Source organism: Cebidichthys violaceus, unplaced genomic scaffold, assembly GCF_023349555.1.
Source record: "Cebidichthys violaceus isolate CVI_PGR_0920_01 unplaced genomic scaffold, fCebVio1.0.p SCAF_8, whole genome shotgun sequence".
Taxonomy (NCBI): Eukaryota; Metazoa; Chordata; class Actinopteri; order Perciformes; family Stichaeidae; genus Cebidichthys; species Cebidichthys violaceus.
The window spans coordinates 3655857-3679455 of NW_027176964.1; the positions used below are offsets into that span (position 1 = coordinate 3655857).

The 23599-nt window shown below is 41.4% G+C and overlaps 1 protein-coding gene across 3 annotated transcripts in view; it reads left to right on the forward strand.

The window, feature by feature from the left end:
- The first annotated feature begins 823 nt into the window (after positions 1-823).
- rnf31 (ring finger protein 31) overlaps positions 824-23599 on the forward strand; it is a 50203-nt gene continuing 27427 nt past the window's right edge. Inside the window, exons 1-10 of one of the 3 annotated variants that reach the window (XM_068701683.1) lie at positions 824-921; positions 1012-1093; positions 8060-8258; positions 9246-9392; positions 12062-12217; positions 12640-12696; positions 13580-13778; positions 14229-14409; positions 20680-20813; positions 21234-21406. In XM_068701683.1, coding sequence (XP_068557784.1) covers positions 1032-1093; positions 8060-8258; positions 9246-9392; positions 12062-12217; positions 12640-12696; positions 13580-13778; positions 14229-14409; positions 20680-20813; positions 21234-21406 — 1308 coding nt within the window. In that variant the 5' untranslated portion in view covers positions 824-921; positions 1012-1031. The other 2 variants (XM_068701682.1, XM_068701684.1) reach the window with 2 other exon arrangements.

Here is a 23599-nt window from a genome sequence, read left to right on the forward strand (position 1 = left end):
CCCTGGGTGGGTATGGGTAAATAGGGGGTTAAAACACAAAATCCCTCCTCCTGGCTACATGTGCTGTAAGCTGTTATGTATGGGTGGGGATGGGGGGCTAAAAGGGGCCAAATAGCAAATTATTTGCCCCTGGGCCCCGAAACAGGATTATCTGGCCATGAATGCAGGCAACCAGCATCTACACAACGCACTTCGATTACAAGTTGTTAAAAACAACACGTTATTAAAAAAATATATTATTTATGTTGGTTTTCTAATTGACCAACTGAGTGTCCTACCCTGACAGTTTGGATTTCCTGACATAAGGTTACTCACTTGATACTGTAGAGATGAGCCTTTCTATTTAACCATACACAGTGTCCACATCTCTCATGTTTATTTTTAATAGCCTCACTGGTTATAGCTCTGCATGGTAATGGTGCCAGTGTTGTCAAATCTACTCACAAGGTGGCGTAACTAAAGACATGAGCAATTAACCTATGGTAAATTGATACAAATAATATGATTGACATGTTAAATAAGAAGGAATACCACGTATTTATAATTGGACAAAAAGTATATAAAAACAAAAATATGACTTGCCTTTAATCTAAAATTATGTATGAAGATATCAGTAAAAAATATCTAAAATATTCAACTATAAATATGACCAACTGCAAAATAACTAGATATCACAGATTTGCGTTTTAGCTAGGCTAAATATAATCAAAAAATCTAAAATATTGAAATAAAATAGCCATACAAACGTCCCTGAAGAAACAAATGGGTGACGTCACCCACGCTGCGACCGTGTTTTGACCCAGCGCGAGGGGAGAGCCCGGTGTTATGTGATACAGTATTCGACACAACACCGGTGTGACCTCATCATTGGGGTTCTCTTCATACATCCATGGATAACACACTGGACATCATTCACTACCGGTTTGTGTTCACAGTACGTTTTACGTCACTGGCAGACGGACAGAAACGTTACTGCTGCAATACTGACCACGTTAACGTTATTTACCGTAGCTCGCCGTAGCTGGGTGTGAATGAAGGAGGACCTGCGACGAGCAGCACCGGGACTTCACTGTTGCGTTCCTGCAGAACACAGGTAGGCAACGAAACCGACCGCTGTCACCTCCCGCAGACAACACCGATATTCGGTGAGCATAGTGGTACGAGTCTCAGGTGGAACGACGTGTCGGTGTGCAGGCTACACATTTGGTAGCTACCGTCGCGTGTTTGGATGTTTCTAGCTAGGATACAGCTTCATATTGTTTCAGAACAGCGAACTTTAATGATTGTTCCAGCGGGTCACTGCGAATGACGTCCACGTACGTGTTGGAGGCAGTGCCTGCTGTTACAAGTCCAGCATTGCAGATATGAGGTCAAATTCATCTAAATTATCACAATTTATAATTGCTTTAAACGTAAAAAAAACAAAAAACGCTCTTTTGTTTTAGCATTAAATCATTAATGCACATGGCACAGATGGTACCCGGCTCTAAATGCTGTATTACAGGCCTATATACTTTATTACAAAGCAACATATTTTATGTCGGGATGCATATATGCATAGATGCATCTAACCAGGCAAATTACTCATTCATTCATTCATTCATTCATGTGCAATATATCAATGTATATGTGCAATATAAACACTTCATACTTTTTAGCTCATATGTGCAATAACGTGTTAACCACTTAATCGATTATATTGTATTTTTTTAGCTTTTTTCCCTTTTTTTTAGGATTTACTTATTTATTATACTTTACTGTTTGACTAGTTATTGTACTTGTTTTGTTTTTATTTGTTTTGTTTTCTTCTGACTTCTCTTGTTGCACTGTCCATTTTGCTGCTGTAATTCTGCAAATCTCCCAGCTGTGGGACTAGTAAAGGATTATCTTGTCTTTTACCGATACTGGGCCGATACTGACCCAAAGAGCTAGGTTGGGTGTTATTAGGGCTCGAGCACCGACGTAGTCGAAGCGGAGGACCTATTGTTATTCTAATGTTTATTATTAGAGCCCGAGCACCGACAACGTCGGGCCGCGAGGTCCCTATTGAAACTGTAGGAATTATTATTAGGGCCCGAGCACCGACGTAGTCGGAGCGGAGGACCTATTGTTATTCTAATGATTTTTATTATTATTATTAGGGGCCAAGCACCGACGTAGTCGGAGCGGAGGACCTATTGTTATTCTAATGTTTATTATTAGGGCCCGAGCACCGACGTAGTCGGTAGCGTAGGACCTATTGTTCTTCAAATGTTTAATATTAGGGCCTGAGCAGCGATAACGTCGGGCTGCGAGCTCCCTATTGAAACTGTAGGAATTATTATTAGGACCCGAGCACCGACAACCCTATTGAAACTGTAGTGTTTATTATTAGGGCCCGAGCACCGACGTTGGGCCGCGAGGTCCCTATTGAAACTGTAGTGTTTATTATTATTATTATTATTATTATTATGAAAGTGAATCGCCTTTTAGGGGGCTTTATCATATCCGAAAACGCACCAAAGCCGGTATGCATATCAGGAGTGGTGAAAAATGTGATATTTTATGGGTCCCACGCTCGAATATGAAAAAATTGATCGCTAGCGCCCCCTAGAAGTCTGACTGGCAACGCCTTGCTGCAACTCTCACCTATTGTGTCTGATTTACTTGAAATTCGACACACATGTCCACCTCCGCCTACTACCAAAATTTTCCGCCATTTTTAATTTTGTGAAAAACATATTTTTACAAACTCCGCCTACAAGCTGGGTCTGATTGTTACCAAATTTGCTGTGGATCATTATTGGATCTATATCATCAAATGTTCATAAAAGCTTGTTGATATCTCATTGCAATAGGAATATATGGACCAATGAATTCCATAGGGGCATGGCCTTATACAGCAATATATACAGTTGTGGTCAAAAGTTTACATACACTTGTAAAGAACATAATGTCATGGCTCTCTTGAGTTTCCAGTTATTTCTACAACTCTGATTTTTCTCTGATAGAGTGATTGGAACAGATACTTCTTTGTCACAAAAAACATTCATGAAGTTTGGTTCTTTTATGACTTTATTATGGGTTAACAGAAAAAGTGACAAAATCTGCTGGGTCAAAAATATACATACAGCAACATGAATTAGCAATTTTGGTGACTTAGAAAGTTGTGTCAATGAAATGAGCTTCATAGCATGGCCTCTTAACTTCTTGTGAGTGATTATGAGTGACTACAACTGGTGACTTCTCTGAGGCCATTTAAATAGGGCTCATTGGATACAAACGCCCACAAACGCTACAATAGGAAAGTCAAAGGAGCTCAGCATGGATCTGAAAAAGCGAATCATTGACTTGAACAAGTCAGGAAAGTCACTTGGAGCCATTTCAAAGCAGCTGCAGGTCCCAAGAGCAACAGTGCAAACAATTGTTTGTAAGTATAAAGTGCATGGCACTGTTTTGTCACTGCCACCATCAGGAAGAAAACGCAAGCTATCACCTGCTGCTGAGAGAAAATTGGTCAGGAGGGTGAAGAGTCAACCGAGAACCACCAAAAAGCAGATCTGCCAAGAATTAGAAGCTGCTGGAACACAGGTGTCAGTGTCCACAGTCAAGCGTGTTTTGCGTCTCCATGGACTGAGAGGCTGCCGTGCAAGAAGGAAGCCCTTGCTCCAAAAGCGGCACCTTAAGGCTCGACTGAAGTTTGCTGCTGATCACATGGACAAAGATAAGACCTTCTGGAGGAAAGTTCTGTGGTCAGACGAAACAAAAATCGAGCTGTTTGGCCACAATGCCCAGCAATATGTTTGGAGGAGAAAAGGTGAGGCCTTTAACCCCAAGAACACCATGCCTACCGTCAAGCACGGTGGTGGTAGTATTATGCTGTGGGGCTGTTTTGCTGCCAATGGAACTGGTGCTTTACAGAGAGTAAATGGGATAATGAAGAAGGAGGATTACCTTCAAATTCTTCAGGATAACCTAAAATCATCAGCCCGAAGGTTGGGTCTTGGGCGCAGTTGGGTGTTCCAACAGGACAATGACCCCAAACACACATCAAAAGTGGTAATGGAATGGCTAAATCAGGCTAAAATTAGGGTTTTAGAATGGCCTTCCCAAAGTCCTGACTTAAAATCCCATTGAGAACATGTGGACAAAGCTGAAGAAACAAGTCCATGTCAGAAAGCCATCAAATTTAACTGAACTGCACCAATTCTGTCAAGAGGAGTGGTCAAAGATTCAACGAGAAGCTTGCCAGAAGCTTGTGGATGGCTACCAAAAGCGCCTAATTGAAGTGAAAATGGCCAAGGGACATGTAACCAAATATTAGCACTGCTGTATGTATATTTTTGACCCAGCAGATTTGATCACTTTTTCTGTTAACCCATAATAAAGTCATGAAAGAACCAAACTTCATGAATGTTTTTTGTGACAAAGAAGTATCTGTTCCAATCACTCTATCAGAGAAAAATCAGAGTTGTAGAAATAACGGGGAAACTCAAGAGAGCCATGACATTATGTTCTTTACAAGTGTATGTAAACTTTTGACCACAACTGTATATAACTTCAAAACCATGTGGCCTATCATCACGAAATCTGTAGTATATGTCCACATTGTGTTCTGTCACATACCCTCAAATGGTTATTCCATACAACCACTAGGGGGCGATACAGTAATACTCCCATTTTTTGCATTTTTAGGCATTTTTCATCGTTTTCAGGCGTTGTACTTTAACGAAGTCCTCCCACAGAATTTATGCATTCAACTTCAAATTTGGTCAGAATGATCTAAAGACTTAAATGATGAAAAGTTGCAAAAATGGTCTACTGACATTGAACGACCTTTGTTTTATGTGGATCCCATGCCACGCACATTTCGTGCCATTCGCCATGAAAGAGTAAGTTGTTGTAACTCCTAGGTACTTTATTCAATCTGCCCCAAACTTGTTATGCATGATGCTGGTCCAGGTTTGAGCACATTTCCATGCCAACATTTTCACAAAGTCATAGCGCCACCTACTGGCAAAAGGAAATGACAAGTTTTATACTTTGATGTACTCCTCCCAGGAAGTTGCCCAGATCAGTCTTAAATTTGGTAAGGTAAGCCTTAAGACATTGAAGATGCTTCATCATGAATAATGTGAGTTGTCGTTAAACGCTGTTGCCGTGGCAACGAGTCATTCGCCATGAAAAATAAAGCTTATTTTTCTGTGGCTTAGGATGCTCAACAAGCCTTGGAACTTTGCACAGGTGTCATAGGTGATGGAAATAAATATTTCATGTGGCTTTTAGGCTTGACCGTTTCAAATTGCCTCGATAGCGCCCCCTACAAATATTCAAAAACGCAGCCCCAGCTCTACGTTTGACCTACATGTATGACGTTTGGTAGGCACATGTATCACATGGAGACGTAAAGAAAAGTTTCTTGGGACTATGCTCTAAAATTAACAGGAAGTTGGCCATTTTGATTTTTGTGTGAATTTTCAATCTAAAGACCTTTGCAATTAAAAGTTGCGTGGCAGCTATTTTACGTGATTTGCCATTAAACAACAAGCTAATGTAACTCCACTGGAGTTGCTGGAATCAACCCAAACTTGCCATACTGATGCCTGAGGATGTCTACAAGCCAATTTTCTCTCAAAGTCATAGCGCCACCTACTGGCAACAGAAAGTCAGCGTTATGTGACAAACTGAATCCCATTTACATGACATTTACATGATGTGGTCTATACTTGATGTAGAGCAACATAATGCATGTTTGCACGTGTTCTATAGCGCCACATAGCTGATACAGGAACTGGTGGAACATTTGCACTACATAATTTCCAGCGTCACACAGTCCAAGCATCAAAAATACATCTAATTTGTGGGCGCGCTGTCTGATGGTTGCAGATATTTATGGCCGCTTCTTCCGGCGTCCTGCCAGTATCCCTGAGACGCGGGAAGGTGCAAGGGCCCGTACATCGCTGCTTGCAGCTTTAATTAGGGCCCGAGCACTGACAACGTCGGCCAGCGAGGTCCCTATTGAAACTGTAGGAATTATTATTATTAGGGCCTGAGCACCGACAACGTCGGGCCGGGAGGACCTATTGTTATTTAATGTTTATTATTGTTGAATACTTTCTTGAACTCCTCTACAAAGTACTCGTAGGAAACCCGGTCAGTGCTGCGTCTGTTGAGCCAAGCCTCAGCCCAGACCAGAGCCTTGCCGCGCAGCAACCCCACCGTATAGGCTACTCTCGCATTGTCCGAAGCATATGTGCGGGGTTGCTGTCTAAAAACAAATCCACACTGGAGAATGAAACCTCTATATTCCCTGGACGCTCCATCATAGGGTAGAGGAGAGGGAACGGCAGGAGAGCAGAAGACAGCCAGAGAGATTTGAATGATCTTCACTGAAACAAACAATCCAGACTTGCATGGCACAAATCCAGACAGGTAACCAGGACGGACTGACGGTGTGTCGGCGGAAAGCTGGGGTATTTAAGTCAGCTGGGGATGATCATCAGAATTACCCACAGCTGAGCCTAAGAAGAGGGACGTGGTAGAGGGCGGAACTCGGGGAATGAAAACTGTAGGCTGACACAAAAACAAAACATAAGCACATGGCCCTCAATAACAATCTAGACAGTTGAAGAACAGAGGAGCACACACAGAAAAACCTAACAGTAGCGCATTCACGCACATTCATTTTCTTAATGATCTTAACAGGCTTACATTTATGATTGTATCGGCGGTACACTCAAAACATTTGAGGCTTAAGACCTGGCAACATGATCTTGCTACGCTGCTGGTCGACGCAGGAAATATCATCTAACTTGTGCACGCAGTGTATGATGGTCGCAGAAATGCATGGCCGCATCACCCAGAGTCCTGCCAGTACCCTCAACATGCGTTAGTTGCGAGGGCCCGATCAATGCTGCTTGCAGCTTTAATTAGATATTGGAATTTGAACTCCTGTTTATATTTTGACTATTCTGGTGCTGCATTAAAAAGATATACACAATTGTAATTCCTGTTATTTCGGAATTTTTTTTAACCAAGTTACTGATGCATGATTTATTATTTTGATTAATAGTAGCATGCAAATAGTTCCGAAAATGTATAGCTATGTAGGGTTCTTGCCACAATGTTGTCAGACACTTGTAATAACAGTCTGAGCCTGTCAGTGGAAAAAATAAGCACTTTTCGTGGACGTACATTTATGGTTAGAAGTTGCCCGATGTAACCGGTTGTATATGCAACACACAAGATTCCAGGGATCTTTGGCTTTTATTACAAACTTCCAGATACAGCAGGCAGAGTTAAATAAAGTCAGGATCAGAAGGCTGGTGGGTTTACCGGGAGTCAGGCAAGGCGGGTAGAACAGGGGCAGGCAGGGGCGGTAACAGGAAATCAGTCCGTGAGAGAGTGTTGGAGAGTCTGGCATAGAAAACCGAAGAACAGTCTTGCAGTGTGTGTGTCTGGGAGGCAGGAGTCTATATAGGGGCTTGATTAATGATCAGAGGTTGGTGAGTGAACAGGTGAAGGAAGTTAGACTGATGAGGAGGGAGTGACTGACAAGTAGAATGAGGAGGGTGTGGAGCTGAACACCCGATATAATTACATTGCAGACCCTTTATCGGCTGCTGGCTGCAGCGGTCTTTCTCAACATTGGACCAATGTTCTCTCGATTAGTCACCTCGACACAATCACATGGGACAGTAGGATCCAGGTTGTGAAATACCGAAGTAAGCCTTTAACATTTCCTCCGGCGCCATCATCAGGTCAAAATCTCAATTAATTTGGTTTATGACCAAATACCTGCAACACTAATGACATTCATTCCCATCAGCAAATTTGTGTTTAGCTGTAATTAAGAAGTGCTAGCATGACAACATGTATATTAAACCTGCTGATTATTCACATGTCACTGTTGTTATTGTGAGCACATTAGCATGCTGATGTTAGAACTGTCATTTCTTTGATATTTAGATAACACAATATTTTACAAATGTATGTGACTTACTGTAGATGCATACGTGGGGTCAGTCACTGACTCTGTGTGTGTTTGTTTACTCGTGTGGGTGTGTGTATGTGTGTGTAGAATGCCATCTCTGTCCGAGCAGCTGCAGGAGGTGCGGAGTCGGGCTGAAGTGTGTCTGTACTCCGGTGGCAGGGTGGTGGAGGTGCGGGTCGGGGTGATGGCTATGGCTAATCTGCCTTTACCGCCCTGCTCCAAATACTGCCACATCGCCGCAGAGACCATGGTGATAGAAAACAGCTTTGGCAGCAACAGGAAGGAGGTGAGAGGGAGCAAGTACACAATAACCCAACCTGGATATACCTGTTTAACGTCCATCCAGGCAGAGAGACCAAGGTTGGGATCAGGAGTGTGGGTAGGGATAGAACGATTAATAGGTCGGCCGAATAATGCCATTTTGAGATATTCGGCATCAGACGATGCCTGCGCACAGGAGGCTGAATAGCAAACAATGACTGCCTTCTCAGTGCGGCTGCTGTGGAACAAACCAGTGAGGACCACTGAACAAACATTGTTCATTTGTTTGTATATGTAAGTTTGCTCATTTTTGTTCGCTCTCAGAAACATGGAGATACTGCTATCTGCTGACAAATGTTGTTAAATGCACTAAAACTAAGTTGTTCTTTTTTTTTTTTTTTTTTTTACAAAGTTTAGTTTTTTGATTACCTAAAGACATTTAGTTGATACGTTTTAATCCATCTAAAATAAGTGCACTGCAGACAGAGTGCAGATCTACTTAAGCAAACCGAAACAGTGCAGACAATAACATTAATTTAAGGTCCGCAATGTTTCAAAATTGTATTCAATTGTTGTATTTTATCAGAAAAACGAAAATGATATCGGCCATCGGCTGTATTGCCTCTCTTATTATTGGTATGGGACCAATTGGGTATTGAAAGAGCTGAGCTTACCAGAGCTTCATGGGGATCAACTCAAATCCAGTCAGAGCTCTGAGGAAGCGCTAGCGGCACAAAACACTCCAAGAGGGCACGGAAATGATATGTATGAATATTCAGCGGCATCAATTATTTCGATTTTTTTGTTTTTGTTGACTGGAGGAATCCCAAGCTTAATTGTAATACACTGTACAGTATGTATTTTATGAGACTCGGAGGTTATTACTATTATCTTACATTTTTCATGTGGAGATGAATAAGGGACAAAACCACTGTGGGTGCATGTTTCTATTCTATGAACTTGAACCTTACAACTTTTTAACTTGTGGACAAATTTCCTGTTTCTTCCTCAGACCCTTGCATCTCTCCAGCGCTTGTCTACAGCATTGAACATCCTAGAAAAGTACGGCTGTAATTTGACAAATCCCAACAGGCCAAAGTACTGGAGGACCGTGAAACACAACAACCCAGTATTCAGGGCCACCGTTGATGCTATTCAGGTAACACTAGAATGTACAGTAGAGTTATAAAGTATAGTAGAGTAAGTGCTCAGTAAAAACGTACCGGGGATCAAAAGAACTTGCAACAAAAGGAAGTAATCGACATAGTACATCTTTACGTACAAGCCTTCATCACATATTAATGGCATGTCAGTCTACCAGTTGCTTGTATTCCCAAGTCTACTATATTGACTGACTGACAAATGAAATAGTTAGCAGAGACATGAGCTTGTTCATTGTTCTCACTGACTCATTTGGCACCGAGCGTTCATTGTTCAGATGGTGAGCAGCCCTGAAGATGTTGAACCTGCCCTGATCTTGTTCCAGTCCTGTCCTGAACCTGTCCCATTCTTATCCTGATCATGTCCTGATCTGGTCCCAAATGTGTCATTATCAAGCGGCGACCTCCGGTGCTGAGAAATGAAGCCACTGGTGGAAGTGCCAAAAACTGCAGTTCCTCAAATGGCCACTTGAAGCTGGCTCCAGAAGGGAGTCAATCCCATAGACTGTATATAAGAAGTGGATGTAGTCGTGGTGACGTCACCCATTGGTTTGTGGACTGCTGTTTTGAATTCCAGAGTTCAGCATTTTGTCCGTCACTATCTTGGATAATGGCCGCCGCCATCTTACATTTTTGCAACCAGTGCAAGGAAGTATATGTGTTGTAGAGACACGGTACATCCCAAGTCTCTTATTTGACATTTCCTCCCTCCTCGATCCTCGCTTGAACCGGAAGTTGTTCTGCGCCGTCTGTTTCACTGTTTCATACCAGAGTGAAGACAGATCACAAATTGGACTCAAGTTTTGTATTTGATTAGTTTTCTGATTCGCCATCTGGTTTAAATATATGTTCATTGTAGGTCTGAACAACAAAAGGACCACAAACAACTTGCTTCATTAATAAAAATAATTTTCATTTAATGATGTCTTAGCTCCCAACACCAAGAGCTCAGTTGCAAATGAAATGCATTCTTAGCCATACAATGTGTAATGCTTCCCAGCCGCTGTTAGCCAGAAATACCGTTCATACAAATCCTTTTCCAATGCCGGGTCAGGGCTGCTAGCTGTGGGCTTGACCGACCCTTTGATACGATGTTGTTTAAGCGTTCTACTTAAAACAAGCTGCAGGCTGGAAGCAGAGCAACTGAGGATGACAGGAGCTGTGCAATGAGAAAATAAGCTAATGGGAAACAAATTATAATACTTGTAGTGTATTTGTGAAAATTATTAAATTATAAAATTGCTATAACTTTATGATTCTGTTTAGGTCAACAGAGAAGGCTTAGCTGGCCATGACGGCCCACCACTGCAGTATATGTACCTAATGTATATGACAACTATAATAAATTTCATTTTTCAGTCACGTGAGGCTGATCATTCCTGAGTGTCTGGTTTGATGAGTTATATCATTTAAATTTCACCCGAAACACTGAGCCAAATAAATTAATTGCAGTTTTCAAGAGAAAACATAATCATCATCATCAACATCATCTATCATTCTGGGTTAATGACGTCACAATCAGAATTTCAAAACATACAGACGTAAATAATGAATAAATAAGACAAATGCATTCTGCCGGTAGAAATCAATCCTGCGCTTACAACCAACAGAACACAGTATAAATACTCAATGCAGTTTGTTAAACAGGTAACAGGCTACAGAGAAAACACATCTCTACTCTAAAAGTGATGATTACTGTGTCTTTATTCGAATAAGTACAGTGATCAAAAGTCTCTCCAGCTGTTAAAGCCGACTGACAGCTGATCCGGCTGTGATCAGCTGATCAGCCGCCATCAGAAACAGACGCCACTTCACGTGACGCTACAGAGGATGTACCCACATTATACATCTCTGGTAGCGACCTGTCAATCACTGTGTAGCCCCGCCCTAAAGCAAATCCTACTTTGTTTTTTTTTTACTCTAAATTGAGACCATAAACTCATTTACTGAGGTAATAAATCAAGAGAGAAGTAGAGTCATTTTCTCATAGACTTCTATACAATCAGAGGAGTCGCCCCCTGATGGACAGTAGAGAGAATGCAGCTTTAAGGCACTTTTCAAAACTGAAAGTTGCTGCCTGTTCAATCCCCATAAACCTGCATGTTAAAATGCCCAACTTTACAGCAGAAATAAACATGTTTACAGCCTCGTACAAAAAATGGTTTTGGTCTCTATAGCTAATTCCTGTCATTTTTATTAGTTAATTTTTAGAATTATAATAAGGCTTAAAAGGTATGCATAATTTCTGATGTAGCCATTTGAGTGACAGGTGGGTGTCGTCTCAGGTCGCTAGCTGTCTGCACTACTACACACACTCTGGATCGCCTCAGCTCTGACGACGACCCACGTTTTTGCCTATTTTTAGAGTTAGTCTGTGTCGTCACTGCCAAGATTGAGGAGCACTGGTGGCCATCTACGGGTGACATCATGGAGACTACATCCATATTTCATACAGTCTATGCTTTTTATACTGGCCTGAAACTGCTACAATTTTCTCACAATCCTTTCCCTTCTACTCCCGATCCCAAGAGAAGATTCCCCGTGCTGACTGACAGAACTTCTACATAAAGAACCTGGGGAGGTCCACCTTCATACTCAACTGTTTGGGAAAGTAAACCCAAAAAAAGTTGAGGTCACATTACATCCCTTTTGTTCTTTCTGCGCCCAGGGAGGACGAGCAGTGCTCTGTCTCTATGGTTACTCCAATCAGCAGCCAGACGGGCTCAGCTTCCCTGATGATGTCACGGATCCTGATGTGGGCTGCGTTGCTGCGGTAACGCTAGAAGTGATGAGTCTGAGGATGGAGCTTGAAATGCTTATTAAGGTGTGTGTGTGTGTGTGTGTGTGTGTGTGTGTGTGTGTGTGTGTGTGTGTGTGTGTGCACGCGTGTGTAACTCATGCATGTCTATTAACTTCTTACACTTGATTGGTTTTCTTGGGGAAGAATGATTCCTCTGCATCTTCTGTCGGCAGCAATGGCAGAAGCATTCTTAATAATTGAGCATTTGTTTGCTGCAGCAAAGTTCTTACTTTGTCAAACTGTCCTCAGTTTGCTATAGAGCCAGAAAAGGCTTTAAAATCTTTATATTTTGTATAGTATGTAACAGATCTTTCTGTTGATTTTGTAGTCATGAGCTGCTTTATTCCGAGGCACTGCTCTGGTATGTGTGTATGCAAAGTGCAGTGACCGTTTTGCTTGACTTTGAATACAAGGCATTAATGATAATGTATTTGGTCTAATCCCAGGAGGCTCATCCCCACCCTGAATTCTACGAGAGAATCATTCCTACACTAAGACACAAGGTAGAGTCATTCAGATTACCATCATATCTATCTTCAGTTACATAGACTTTGTATAGATTGGATTATGGGATAAATCAATACTGAATCGCATGGGCTGACTAGGAATTGTATACTTACACCTATGATAGATGCTCTTCTCCAAATATTAGGATTCAGACTGGCAGGGAATTGTGTTCAATACGCTTGCCATGACATGACCAACCAAATGTCATTTCAGTTCATTGCAACTGACTGAAACCTTTTTTTCCAGTTACATACAGCTTTGTGTACACCTGTTTCACAAAGAAACAGAAGACCGGACGTGTTTCTTCAGACCAAATGATTCATTTTTCATCTACCACTCATATTCAGCTGTAGAACATAACACTGAGGATCTGAGGGGTCAAATTCCTTCCCAGTACGACAGGGTAAACCCAATAATGTCCACTTCTGATTAGTACGTTACATTGTGTTTAATGTACATGTTTATGTTGTCTAGATGCAGGTAACCAAGCTCTGTCCTCCAACCTTGAAAATATAATGTTATGTTCAAAATGTCAGAAAAAAAAAATGTGTTGTGAAGTTTATCTGAAGTTAATATGAGGCACCAGCAGTCTGAGTTGGACAAATCAAATGGAAATCTTCCAAAGTAACAATCTTTTCAGAATGAAAATGTTTGGACAGCATTGAGCTGCAGTGAAAGGAGAAAGGAAATATTCTACTAAAAGTATCTTTAAGATACTCACACAGTCGACTGAGCTTTGTCTAATAAAGCCATTGTGTCTGGTGAAATGTTGGTAATAGTATTACATCACACTGAACGGAGCCATCTCTTATTTGGAAGTTAACAATGACCCGTAGTGCCGATTTTTCAAGTCTGCTTTCCCCCTCTCTTCTCTCTTAGGATGTAGGTCTCAACACTGACGCTGAGATCTGCCACTTCTCCTCCACTTCATGCCACTCAGGCGGTCAGACCAAGTCTCTGGCCTTCCCCCTCCACCATCACTCCTCCAGGGTGAGCAGTCGTAGCCAGTCCCTGTCCTCCAACCACCAAAGTCTCCGGTCCATTCAGGTCTTTCCCACCTCCTCAAACAAGCACCCAGGTGAGGAGAGAAAACACACTTTTACTGCATCAACTATCTTGGTTAGCTATGTATTTATGTATGCTTGTTTATCTGTCCATTTATAGACAGACTGCATACTGTAATAGCTAGTTCACACACACACACACACACACACACACACACACACACACACACACACACACACACACACACACACACATCAAACATTTCCCCTTGCTAATTAAGAAAGTGGTTTTGGTTTCACACACTGAAATATCATGATGAATAACTTGACATGTGTCTTAAGCCTCGTATATATTCCCCATTCCGCGGACAGCTGTAGACTTGTACTAGTTGCGTGGATGCGCAGTATAGTTTTTGCACAGTGTACTAGAAAACTATCTTGATTTTGTGATAATATAATCTGTGATTTGGCCCAGATTCATAGTAGAAAATGACGCGTTCAGCAAATTGTTCTCTCTGTTTCAGAGAACTGCACTATCTGTGGGATATTCCGCATCTCTGCCCACTGCCTCACCTGCCTCCAGGGGCTCTGCTCAGAATGTGACAGACTGTACCACTCCTACCCTGAGAGGGCCAACCACCGGCGAACAGCTGTCTCGTCATCGTCATCATCGTCAACATCATCCCAGAACAGGAGAAGTCAAAGGTATGAAATATAAATTGGGAATACTCTGATTCCACTGTCCACAGCCAGTGATGGTTCTGAATACTTGACTTGAACTAAAAGGTCTCAGCAGGTGTATGTCATCATTGCCGCTCAGCTGGCCTCTTTCCCCATCTGTGGTTTAGTACAGATCAGTTGTTGTCGTTTCTCTGCCGATTAGACAGGAAGTTAATCATTAAATTATTTTTACTCACTGAATAAATATTGTATAATTTTTGGAAAAATTAAAAGTGATTCAGAGATGTATCCAGGGTGTCAAACTGATTCAGCAGTGAAAACAGGTTAAAAAGATAACGATAGAAGCTAAAGCTACATGTCACAGTGTAAAAGTGAACCACCACATCACCTGGAGATCAAGACTGAAGACAATGAAATGAAGGAACAACACTGTTCCTCTCTATTCCCTGTTACAATCATTAAATAACATTCAGTATACCTTTAGTAGCTAGCATAGCATAGAAGTGCTAACATTAGTTTATGATATGCTAACATACTTTGCTAATGCTAGATCCACAGCTTTTTAATGTAGAAATGTAAAGTTGTAGAACTTTACTTATATCTCCTTCCAACCTCTCTGGGTAACAAGTATCACTATTACACATTTAACCATGACGAGCTCCAAATCCAAATCCAAAATTAAAGCTGCAAGCAGCGATGGACGGGCCCTCGCACCTTCCCGCATCTCAGGGGTGCTGGCGGGACGCCGGCAGACGCGGCCACAAATCTCTTTGATCATTGGACAACGTGTCCCGGAGTTTAACATATTTTTCCCGCTGGACTCTGCGATGCTGGAAATTATGTAGTGCAAATATTCCACCAGTTTCTGCATCCACTATGTGGCGCTACAGAACACACGCAAACATGCATTACGTTGCTCTACATCAAGTGCAGACCACATGTCAATGTCATGTAAATCGGATTCCGTCTGTCACATAACGCTGACTTCCTTTTGCCAGTAGGTGGCGCTACGACTTTGAGTGAAAATTGGCTTGTAGACATCCTCAGGCAGTGACTGTTATCAAGTATGGCAAGTTTGGGACAGATTTAAGCAAGTCCAGTGGAGTTACATCAGCTTGTTGTTTAATGGCGAATCACGTAAAATGGCCGCCACACCACAGCTATGTCATTCCATCAAACGTAAAGCTTTGAGTAACTTTTAATTGCAAAGATCTTTAGATTGTACAGACCAAATTTGAAGTGGATTTGACAAAGTCCCTAGGAGGAGTTCGTTAAAGTATAGCGAATAGAAATCAAGGGAAAATTCACACAAAAATCAAAATGGCCGACTTCCGGTTGATTTTAGAGTATGGTCCGAAGAGACTTTTTTTTAAGTCTATATGTGATACATGTGCCTATTAAATTTCATACATCTAGGTCAAACATATTTCGAGGGCTGCATTGGCAAAATTTTGTAGGGGGCGCTGTTGAGCCAACTTGCCAATCTGAAACATTAAAATCACATTAGAAAACTACATTCATGATTTTAAATGTGTTTGCCATGTTTGGTTATGGTTGGAGCATGTTTAGTCGCTCAAAAACACCTTCGTTTTTCATGGCGAATAATGCATCGCTACGGCAACGGCCTTTCACGAAATAACAATCTTTGAGTAACTTTTCATCACAAGGGTCTTCAGACTGTACTGATCAAATTTGAAGTTGATCTGATTAATTCCCTAGGAGGAGTTTGTTAAAGTATAACGACTGGAAATGAAGCATCATCAATGTCTTAGGGCTTACCTTACCAAATTAAAGACTGATCTGGGTAACTTCCTAGTCAGAGCACATCAAAGTATAAAACTTGTCATTTCCTTTTGCCAGTAGGTGGCGCTATGACTTTTTGAAAATGTTGGCATGGGAATGTGCTCAAGACTGGACCAGCATCATGCATAACAAGTTTGGGGCAGATTGAATAAAGTACCTTGGAGTTACAACAACTTCCTCTTTCGTGGCAAACGGCACGAAATGTGCGTGACATGGGCGCCACATAAAACGAAGGTCGTTCAATGTCAGTAGACAATTTTTGCAAATTTTCATCATTAAAGTCTTTAGATCACCCTGACCAAATTTGAAGTTGATCGCATACATTTTGTGGGAGAAGTTTGTTAAAGTACAACGCCTGAAAACGATGAAAAATGCCTAAAAATGCAAAAAATGGGAGTATTACTGTATTGCCCCTGAGTGGTTTTATGGAATAAAAATTTGAGTGTTTGTTACAGAACACAATGTGGACATACACACCAGATTTCGTGACGATAGGCCACATGGTTTGTAAGTTATATGTATTGCTGTAAAAGGCAACGCCCCTATGAAATTCATTGGTCCATATATTCCTATTGCAATGGGTTATCAACAAGCTTTTAGTAACTTGTGATGATATAGATACAATAATGATCCACAGCAAATTTGGTACCAATCAGACCCAGCTTGTAGGAGGAGTTTGTGAAAATGTGTTTTTCACAAAATTCAAAATGGCGGAAAATATTGGGAGGCGGAGCTTAGGGGTCTGATTGGCTTTTTTGTAGAGTAGGTGGAGGTGGACATGTGTGTCGAATTTCAAGTAAATCGGACACAATGGGTAAGAGTTGCCGCAAGGTGTTGCCGGTCAGATTTCTAGGGGGCGCTAGCGAGCCATTTTTTCAAACTTAAGCATGGGACCCATAAATTATCAAATTTTCCCGCTATTCTGGTATGCTTGCCAAATATGGGGAGTTTTGGGATATGATAAAGCCCCCAAAAAGGCAATTCATTTAAGAGAAAAAGAATAATAATAATAATTAAAGCTGCAAGCAGCATTGATCGGGCCCTCGCAACGTCACACACGTCGAGGGTACTGGCAGGACTCTGGTTGATGCGGCAATGCATTTCTGTGACCATCATACACTGCATGCACAAGTTAGATGATATTTCCTGCGTCGACCAGCAGCATAGCAAGACCATGTTGCCAGGTCTTAAGCCTCAAATGTTTTGAGTGTACCTCCGATACAATCATAAATGTAAGCCTGTTAAGATCATTAAGAAAATTAACGTGTGAATGTGCTTCAGTATTTGTAACATAACAGACTGTCAGGTTACTGGGATGGAGTTCAACTCCCTGCAGTGTCCTGCTGATTGTATTTGGACTTACATGAAAGTTAACAGAACAACAGTGTCATTTGTTTTTACTTGAACACTTTAATTTGACACTGTTTTCATTTTAAGCTCTTCTGTAATTTTAGATTGTAGTGTGAAGCATTCATTGTAACATTTAACCTGATTCTCATGTAGAAGCTCTCGACAGATCATTTATACTAATGCCCACTGACATGGTTTGAAAAACACTGTTGATTAACTTTTGTTCTCCAAGCATCTTAGTTTGCACATATTTAGATCAGAGAAGTCTTTTTCTCATGGTGTGCCCACAAACCCTGTTTGGGCCGCTGTTATTATAGAATTCTGTTTACGTCCGTGGTTGCCAGTAGGTGGCGCTGTGACTATGAGTTAATATTGGCATGCAGAAGTCCTAAAATCACGACAGCAATCAAGCATGTCAAGTTTGGGGCAGTTTTGACAAAGTAAGGTTGAGTTACAAAAGCTTGATGGATGATGGCGAATCATGTAAAATTGCCGTGACACCAAGTCCATGTTATCCGATGAAACATCAAGCTTTTAGTAACTTTCAATCGTTAAGGTCTTTAGGTTGTTCTGACCAAATTCAAAGCTGATCGGATTATTTCCCTAGGAGGAGTTCATAGTGCAGCACCTGGAAAAGGAAATAAAACCACAAGAAATTCATACAAAATTCAAATTGTCTGACTTCCGGTTGGGTTTAGAGCATGGACCCCTAAGACTTTTTTTTAAGTCTACATGTGATACACCTGCTTACTTAATTTCATACATCTAGGTGAAACGTACTGCGAGGGCTGCATCGTCGAAATATTGTAGGGGGCACTATCGAGCCGAGTTGCCTCTGAAGCATTAAAATCACATCAGATAACTACATTCAGGATTTTAAATGTGTGTGACAAGTTTGATTTTGTTTTGAGTATGTTTAGCCCCTCAAAAACACCTTTGTTTTTCATGGCGAGGAATGCATCGCCACGGCAACGGCATTTCACGAAACAACAAGCTTTGAGTAACTTTTAATCACAAAGGTCTTTAGATTGTTCTGACCAAATTCTAAGTTGATCTGATTAGTTCCCTGGGAGGAGTTCGTTAAAGTAGAGCGCCTGGAAATTGAAAAAACGACACTAGAAATTCAGACTAAATTCAAAATGGCTGACTTCCGGTTGGGTTTAGGGCATGGCCCCAAGAGACTTTTATTTAAGTCCACATGTGATACATGTGCCTACCAAATTTTGTTAATCTATGTGAAACGTACTGCAAGGGCTGCTTCGTCGAAATTTTGTAGGGGGCGCTATTGAGCCGATTTAACACTCTGATTGAATAAAATCATATTATATAACTACATTTTGGCCTTGTGATCTGTGTGTCAAGTTTGCTTGTGTTTCGAGCTTTTGTAACCTCTCCAAATGACCATCGTTTTTCACGGCGAAGACTGCGTTACCACGGCAACGGCGTTCGACGAAACATCAAAAGCTTACAGAACTGGCATTATGAACTTCTTACATTTGTGTGGAACAAATTTGATGTTGATCTGATTTTCCAACTAAGAGAAACAAGCCAAAGTATAAAGACTTTAACTTACTGTTGCCAGTAGGTGGCGCTATGACTATGATTAAAAATTGGCTTGCAGATGTCTTCAGGCCTGGAGTTTAATCAAACATGTGAAATCTGGTAAAGATCTGATGATGCGGAGTCGAGTTACATCAGTTTATTCGTTCATGGCGAAGGATCGAAATTCACAGAGCCGCAACGTCGCCACGCTTCGACAACTTCCTACAATTTTCACAATGAAGCATTATCAAGGTCTTAAGGCTGTTGTGACAAAATTTGAGAGGGATCCGATTAATTTGTGAGCAGTAGGGTGTCAAAGTACACAACATATGACTTCCTGTTGCCACTAGGTGGCGCTATTACTATGATTCTAAATTGTCATATACATGTGTTCAGGGTCAGGATGTTATGACATATGAGAAATTTGGAGCAGATTAGGCAATGTACAGCCGAGTTACAACAACTTCCTGTTTTATGGCGAATGGTGTTTTTTTGCCGCCACGCCACGGACACATAGTTCGATAACTTTTTGATCTTTGACTATCGTTTCACTGCCAAGGTCTCAAGAGCATACTGACCAAATCTGAAGGCAATCGGGTTTAATCTCTAGGAGGAGTTCGTTAAAGTACGGCGCCTTGAAACGGTCCAAAAATGTCATAAAATTCAAAATGGCCGACTTCCTGTTTGGTTTAGGATATACCTCCTTTTGACTTTTTTGTACGTCCCATCACGTTCCACATACCTACCAAATTTCATACAGCTAGGTGAAACCCAAAGTTGGGGCTACTCTGTAGGGGGCGCTATCGAGCAAAAATGTCATGCCGCAGCTGGACACCCCAATAATACTGGAATTTTCACCACGATTGAATTTTGTGCCAAATTTCAAAAGATTCCCAGTATCCCAAGCACCTCCTTTTTGCGATGAAACTGGTACGATAATAATAATAATAATAATAATAATAATAAAAAACATTAGAATAACAATAGGTCCTCCGCTCCGACTACGTCGGTGCTCGGGCCCTAATAATAAAAAACATTAGAATAACAATAGGTCCTCCGCTCCGACTACGTCGGTGCTCGGGCCCTAATAATAATAATAATAATAAAAAACATTAGAATAACAATAGGTCCTCCGCTCCGACTACGTCGGTGCTCGGGCCCTAATAATTCCTACAGTTTCAATAGGGACCTCGCGGCCCGACGTTGTCGGTGCTCGGGCCCTAATGAGAGTCTACGGAGCAGAGCTCAGTTATCTGACCCTGTCACTCTGGCAATCTGCGTTCGGGACTTTTGAAGGGTCAATTGTCGAGCGAAATTTAAGTGAACTTCTGAAATGCCGCAAAAAAGGACCTCAATTGAGCGCTATTGAGGAAGTAATTTCAAATATGTCAATGGAAACACAGCTAGTCAGGAATATGGTCGATGTTAAAGCTGATCACAGCAAAGTCTAACAGTTGCAACACAGTGTAAGTCAAAGTGTTGGAACTGAGTGCTAATATGACTGATGTGTGAACAAATCCGATGTGCATGGATATGCAGTATAATCAGTCCATGCAAACTGACACAACAGTATAACTGTCCCCTCTTCCCCTGTTTCAGTTCTTCCACCTGGCATTGCCTCCACTGCACCAAAGTCAACTCCATCCAGGATGTGCTCTGTGAGGAGTGTGAGCGGCCTCGCCTGGAACTGATCAGCTCTAAAGCAGATGAATCTCAGCCCGCCACCATTACTGGTTTGTGCTGTCTCATGGTCCATCCCACAGCTATCCCAACCACTCCAGTATCCAAACCCACCTCCTTTATTCTACTGCACTCTAGTTTCATCAGTACCATGGAAACTGTGATAAAATCAAAAAAATACAACTACTACTTGATTAAGTGAGTTGTGTATATATATGTATATATATATATACAGTCCATAGCCTTTCCAGTCCACAGCAACCGGTTAATTTTTTTCCCGCTCTTTTTTAACTGCCTGTATATTTTTGTGCATACTGGCCTGTTCCTGGAGACTAGGCCATCATTTTAATACCAGCTTTTATTTTTTAATTTAAACTTCATCTTTAATCTCTTTAACTCTTTCTAAGGTACTTTTAAGTTGAGGACATGATTGAACTGAGTGGGGTGTGTGTGTGTTAATGTGTTCTTCTCAGAGTGGCAGTGTAAGAGCTGCACCATGGTGAACGCAGCCAGCAGTATTCTGTGCGAAGTGTGTGAAAGACCTCGTTTGGCCACACGACCTCCAGTGACCCCGTCACACCCACCCATCACCCCCCCCAGACCACCAGCACCAGTACTGGGCATGCCCGGTGACCCTGACAGCCAGGTTAGTTCTCTGTTTGTGTGTGTAATGGTCATCGAGCTTGGTCTTAGTCAGGATCTCTATTTTTATATTGTTTTATGTTCATAATTGTTTGATTTAACCCTTTAATGCATATGATCATACTGGCGTGATCATTCTTGTATTATTATTAGTTTAGATGGAGCCTTTATGACATTTTCATATTCAACATCAGAATGTGCTGATATAGTCTGAGTGACACTCTGAGGTGGTCTGCTAATACTTTGAAGCAAAATTGGTTTGTGTTTCTCAAAGACACTCTGAGGTGGTGAACTGACATTTTAAAGTCAGATTGGTCTTGGAAATGTATTTTTTATTGTTAAGTTTGACTAATTATTCACACAATTCCAATTTTTCGCTGAAATACAGTTGTTTATTTTTAGTTGTCATTAATAATTTATTTATTTATTATCGAATGAATCTGAAATTGCCTATCATGTTCAGTGAAGGTGTCTTTTATTTTGAAGCGCTCTGATCCGCGATGCCTCGTATTCACACGTACTGCAAAGCAACGCAGGGGTTGATTTGTCGAATCTTCCATCACTGTTCCCGACCTTAACACGTATATACTCGCTTTGGCACTCAAGGTCATTAAAAAAAACAAAAAAACTTTTACGTGTCAAAATATTGTTGAATACTTTGGTTTAGTACCTCAGTTCTGTACATTAGTGCTAATTAGTAACTGTTAGCATGCAAACACACAAGACTAAGATGGTCGACATAGTAAAACATTATGCATTATACACCCGCTAAACACCTTAACATTGCCATTGTGAGCAAGTTAGCATTTAGCTTAGCACAGCTGCACAGAGCTGCTAGCACAACTATAGACATTCAGTGTTGTTATTAAATCATGTGTGTCTCAATCCAATCAAGTAAACATTTAGAAGTAAATTCATTATACCAGTGAAGGCATTATACCTTCACTGGTTTTGTGTTTTACATTGAGTTTTCCTCCACCAGACAAGTCAGATGAGTCCATAGTGTTGATATTTGGTGCCTGCGTTTTGAATTTCTCACTCACTGCAAGCATGAGAACAAAATGTCAGGGCAGCTAGTGGCACGAGAGACTGTCTCCGAAAGCCACATTACATACATTCAGTGGCCGTAAAAATGTCAGGTTTTATTGTTCCTTTAAATCAGAGTGGATTAATTAGGCTTTTTTATATATAATTCACAGAAAAACAATCTTAAATGTCATTGTGAAAACAATTTAATCTGTATTAACCACAATTACACTATAATATAAAGCCTGCATACATTGCAGAAAGGAAAATTCAAGAAAGTGATAATATCTTAATTTTGAGATGATTAAATCATATTTCTTATCCAAGATAAACGGACTTGCATTTGTATTGCACCTTTCTAGTCTTCTGACCCCTCTGTAGAGCTCTGTACACTACATATCTATACTCACCCATTCACACCCATTCATACACTGATGGCAGAGGCTGCCATGCAAGGCGCCATCTGCCCATCAGGACTCTAAACTAACACACATTCACACACCGATGGCACAGCCTTCGGGAGCAATTTAGGGTCAGTGTCTTGCTCAAGGACACTTGAAAATGCATTCCAAATGTGCAGTTAACACGAAAACATTTGCAGATAATGTTTTGTATACTGAGTGCCTCTCTCTCTGTGCCTCTCTGCCTCTCTGTGTCTCTGTCTTTCTGCCTCTCTCTGCATCTCTCTGTGTCTCTTTGCCTCTCTCTGCATCTTGCTGTGTCTCTTTGCCTCTCTCTGTGTCTCTCTGTGTCTTTCTGCGTTTCTCTGTGTCTGTCTACCTCTCTCTGTGTCTCTATGCCTCTCTCTGTGTCTCTTTGCCTCTCTCTGTGTCTCTTTGCCTCTCTCTGTGTCTCTTTGCCTCTCTCTGCCTCTATGTGTCTCTCTTGCCTTTCTCTGTGTCTCTTTGCCTCTCTTTGTGTCTCTCTGCATCTCTCTGTGTCTCTTTGCCTCTCTCTGCATCTCTCTGTGTCTCTTTGCCTCTCTCTGTGTCTTTCTGCATCTCTCTGTGTCTGTCTACCTCTCTCTGTCTCTATGCCTCTCTGTGTCTTTCTGCGTCTCTCTGTGTCTGCCTCTCTCTGTGTCTCTTTGCCTCTTTCTGTGTCTCTCTGCATCTCTCTGTGTCTCTTTGGCTCTCTCTGCATCTCTGTGTCTCTTTGCCTCTTTCTGTGT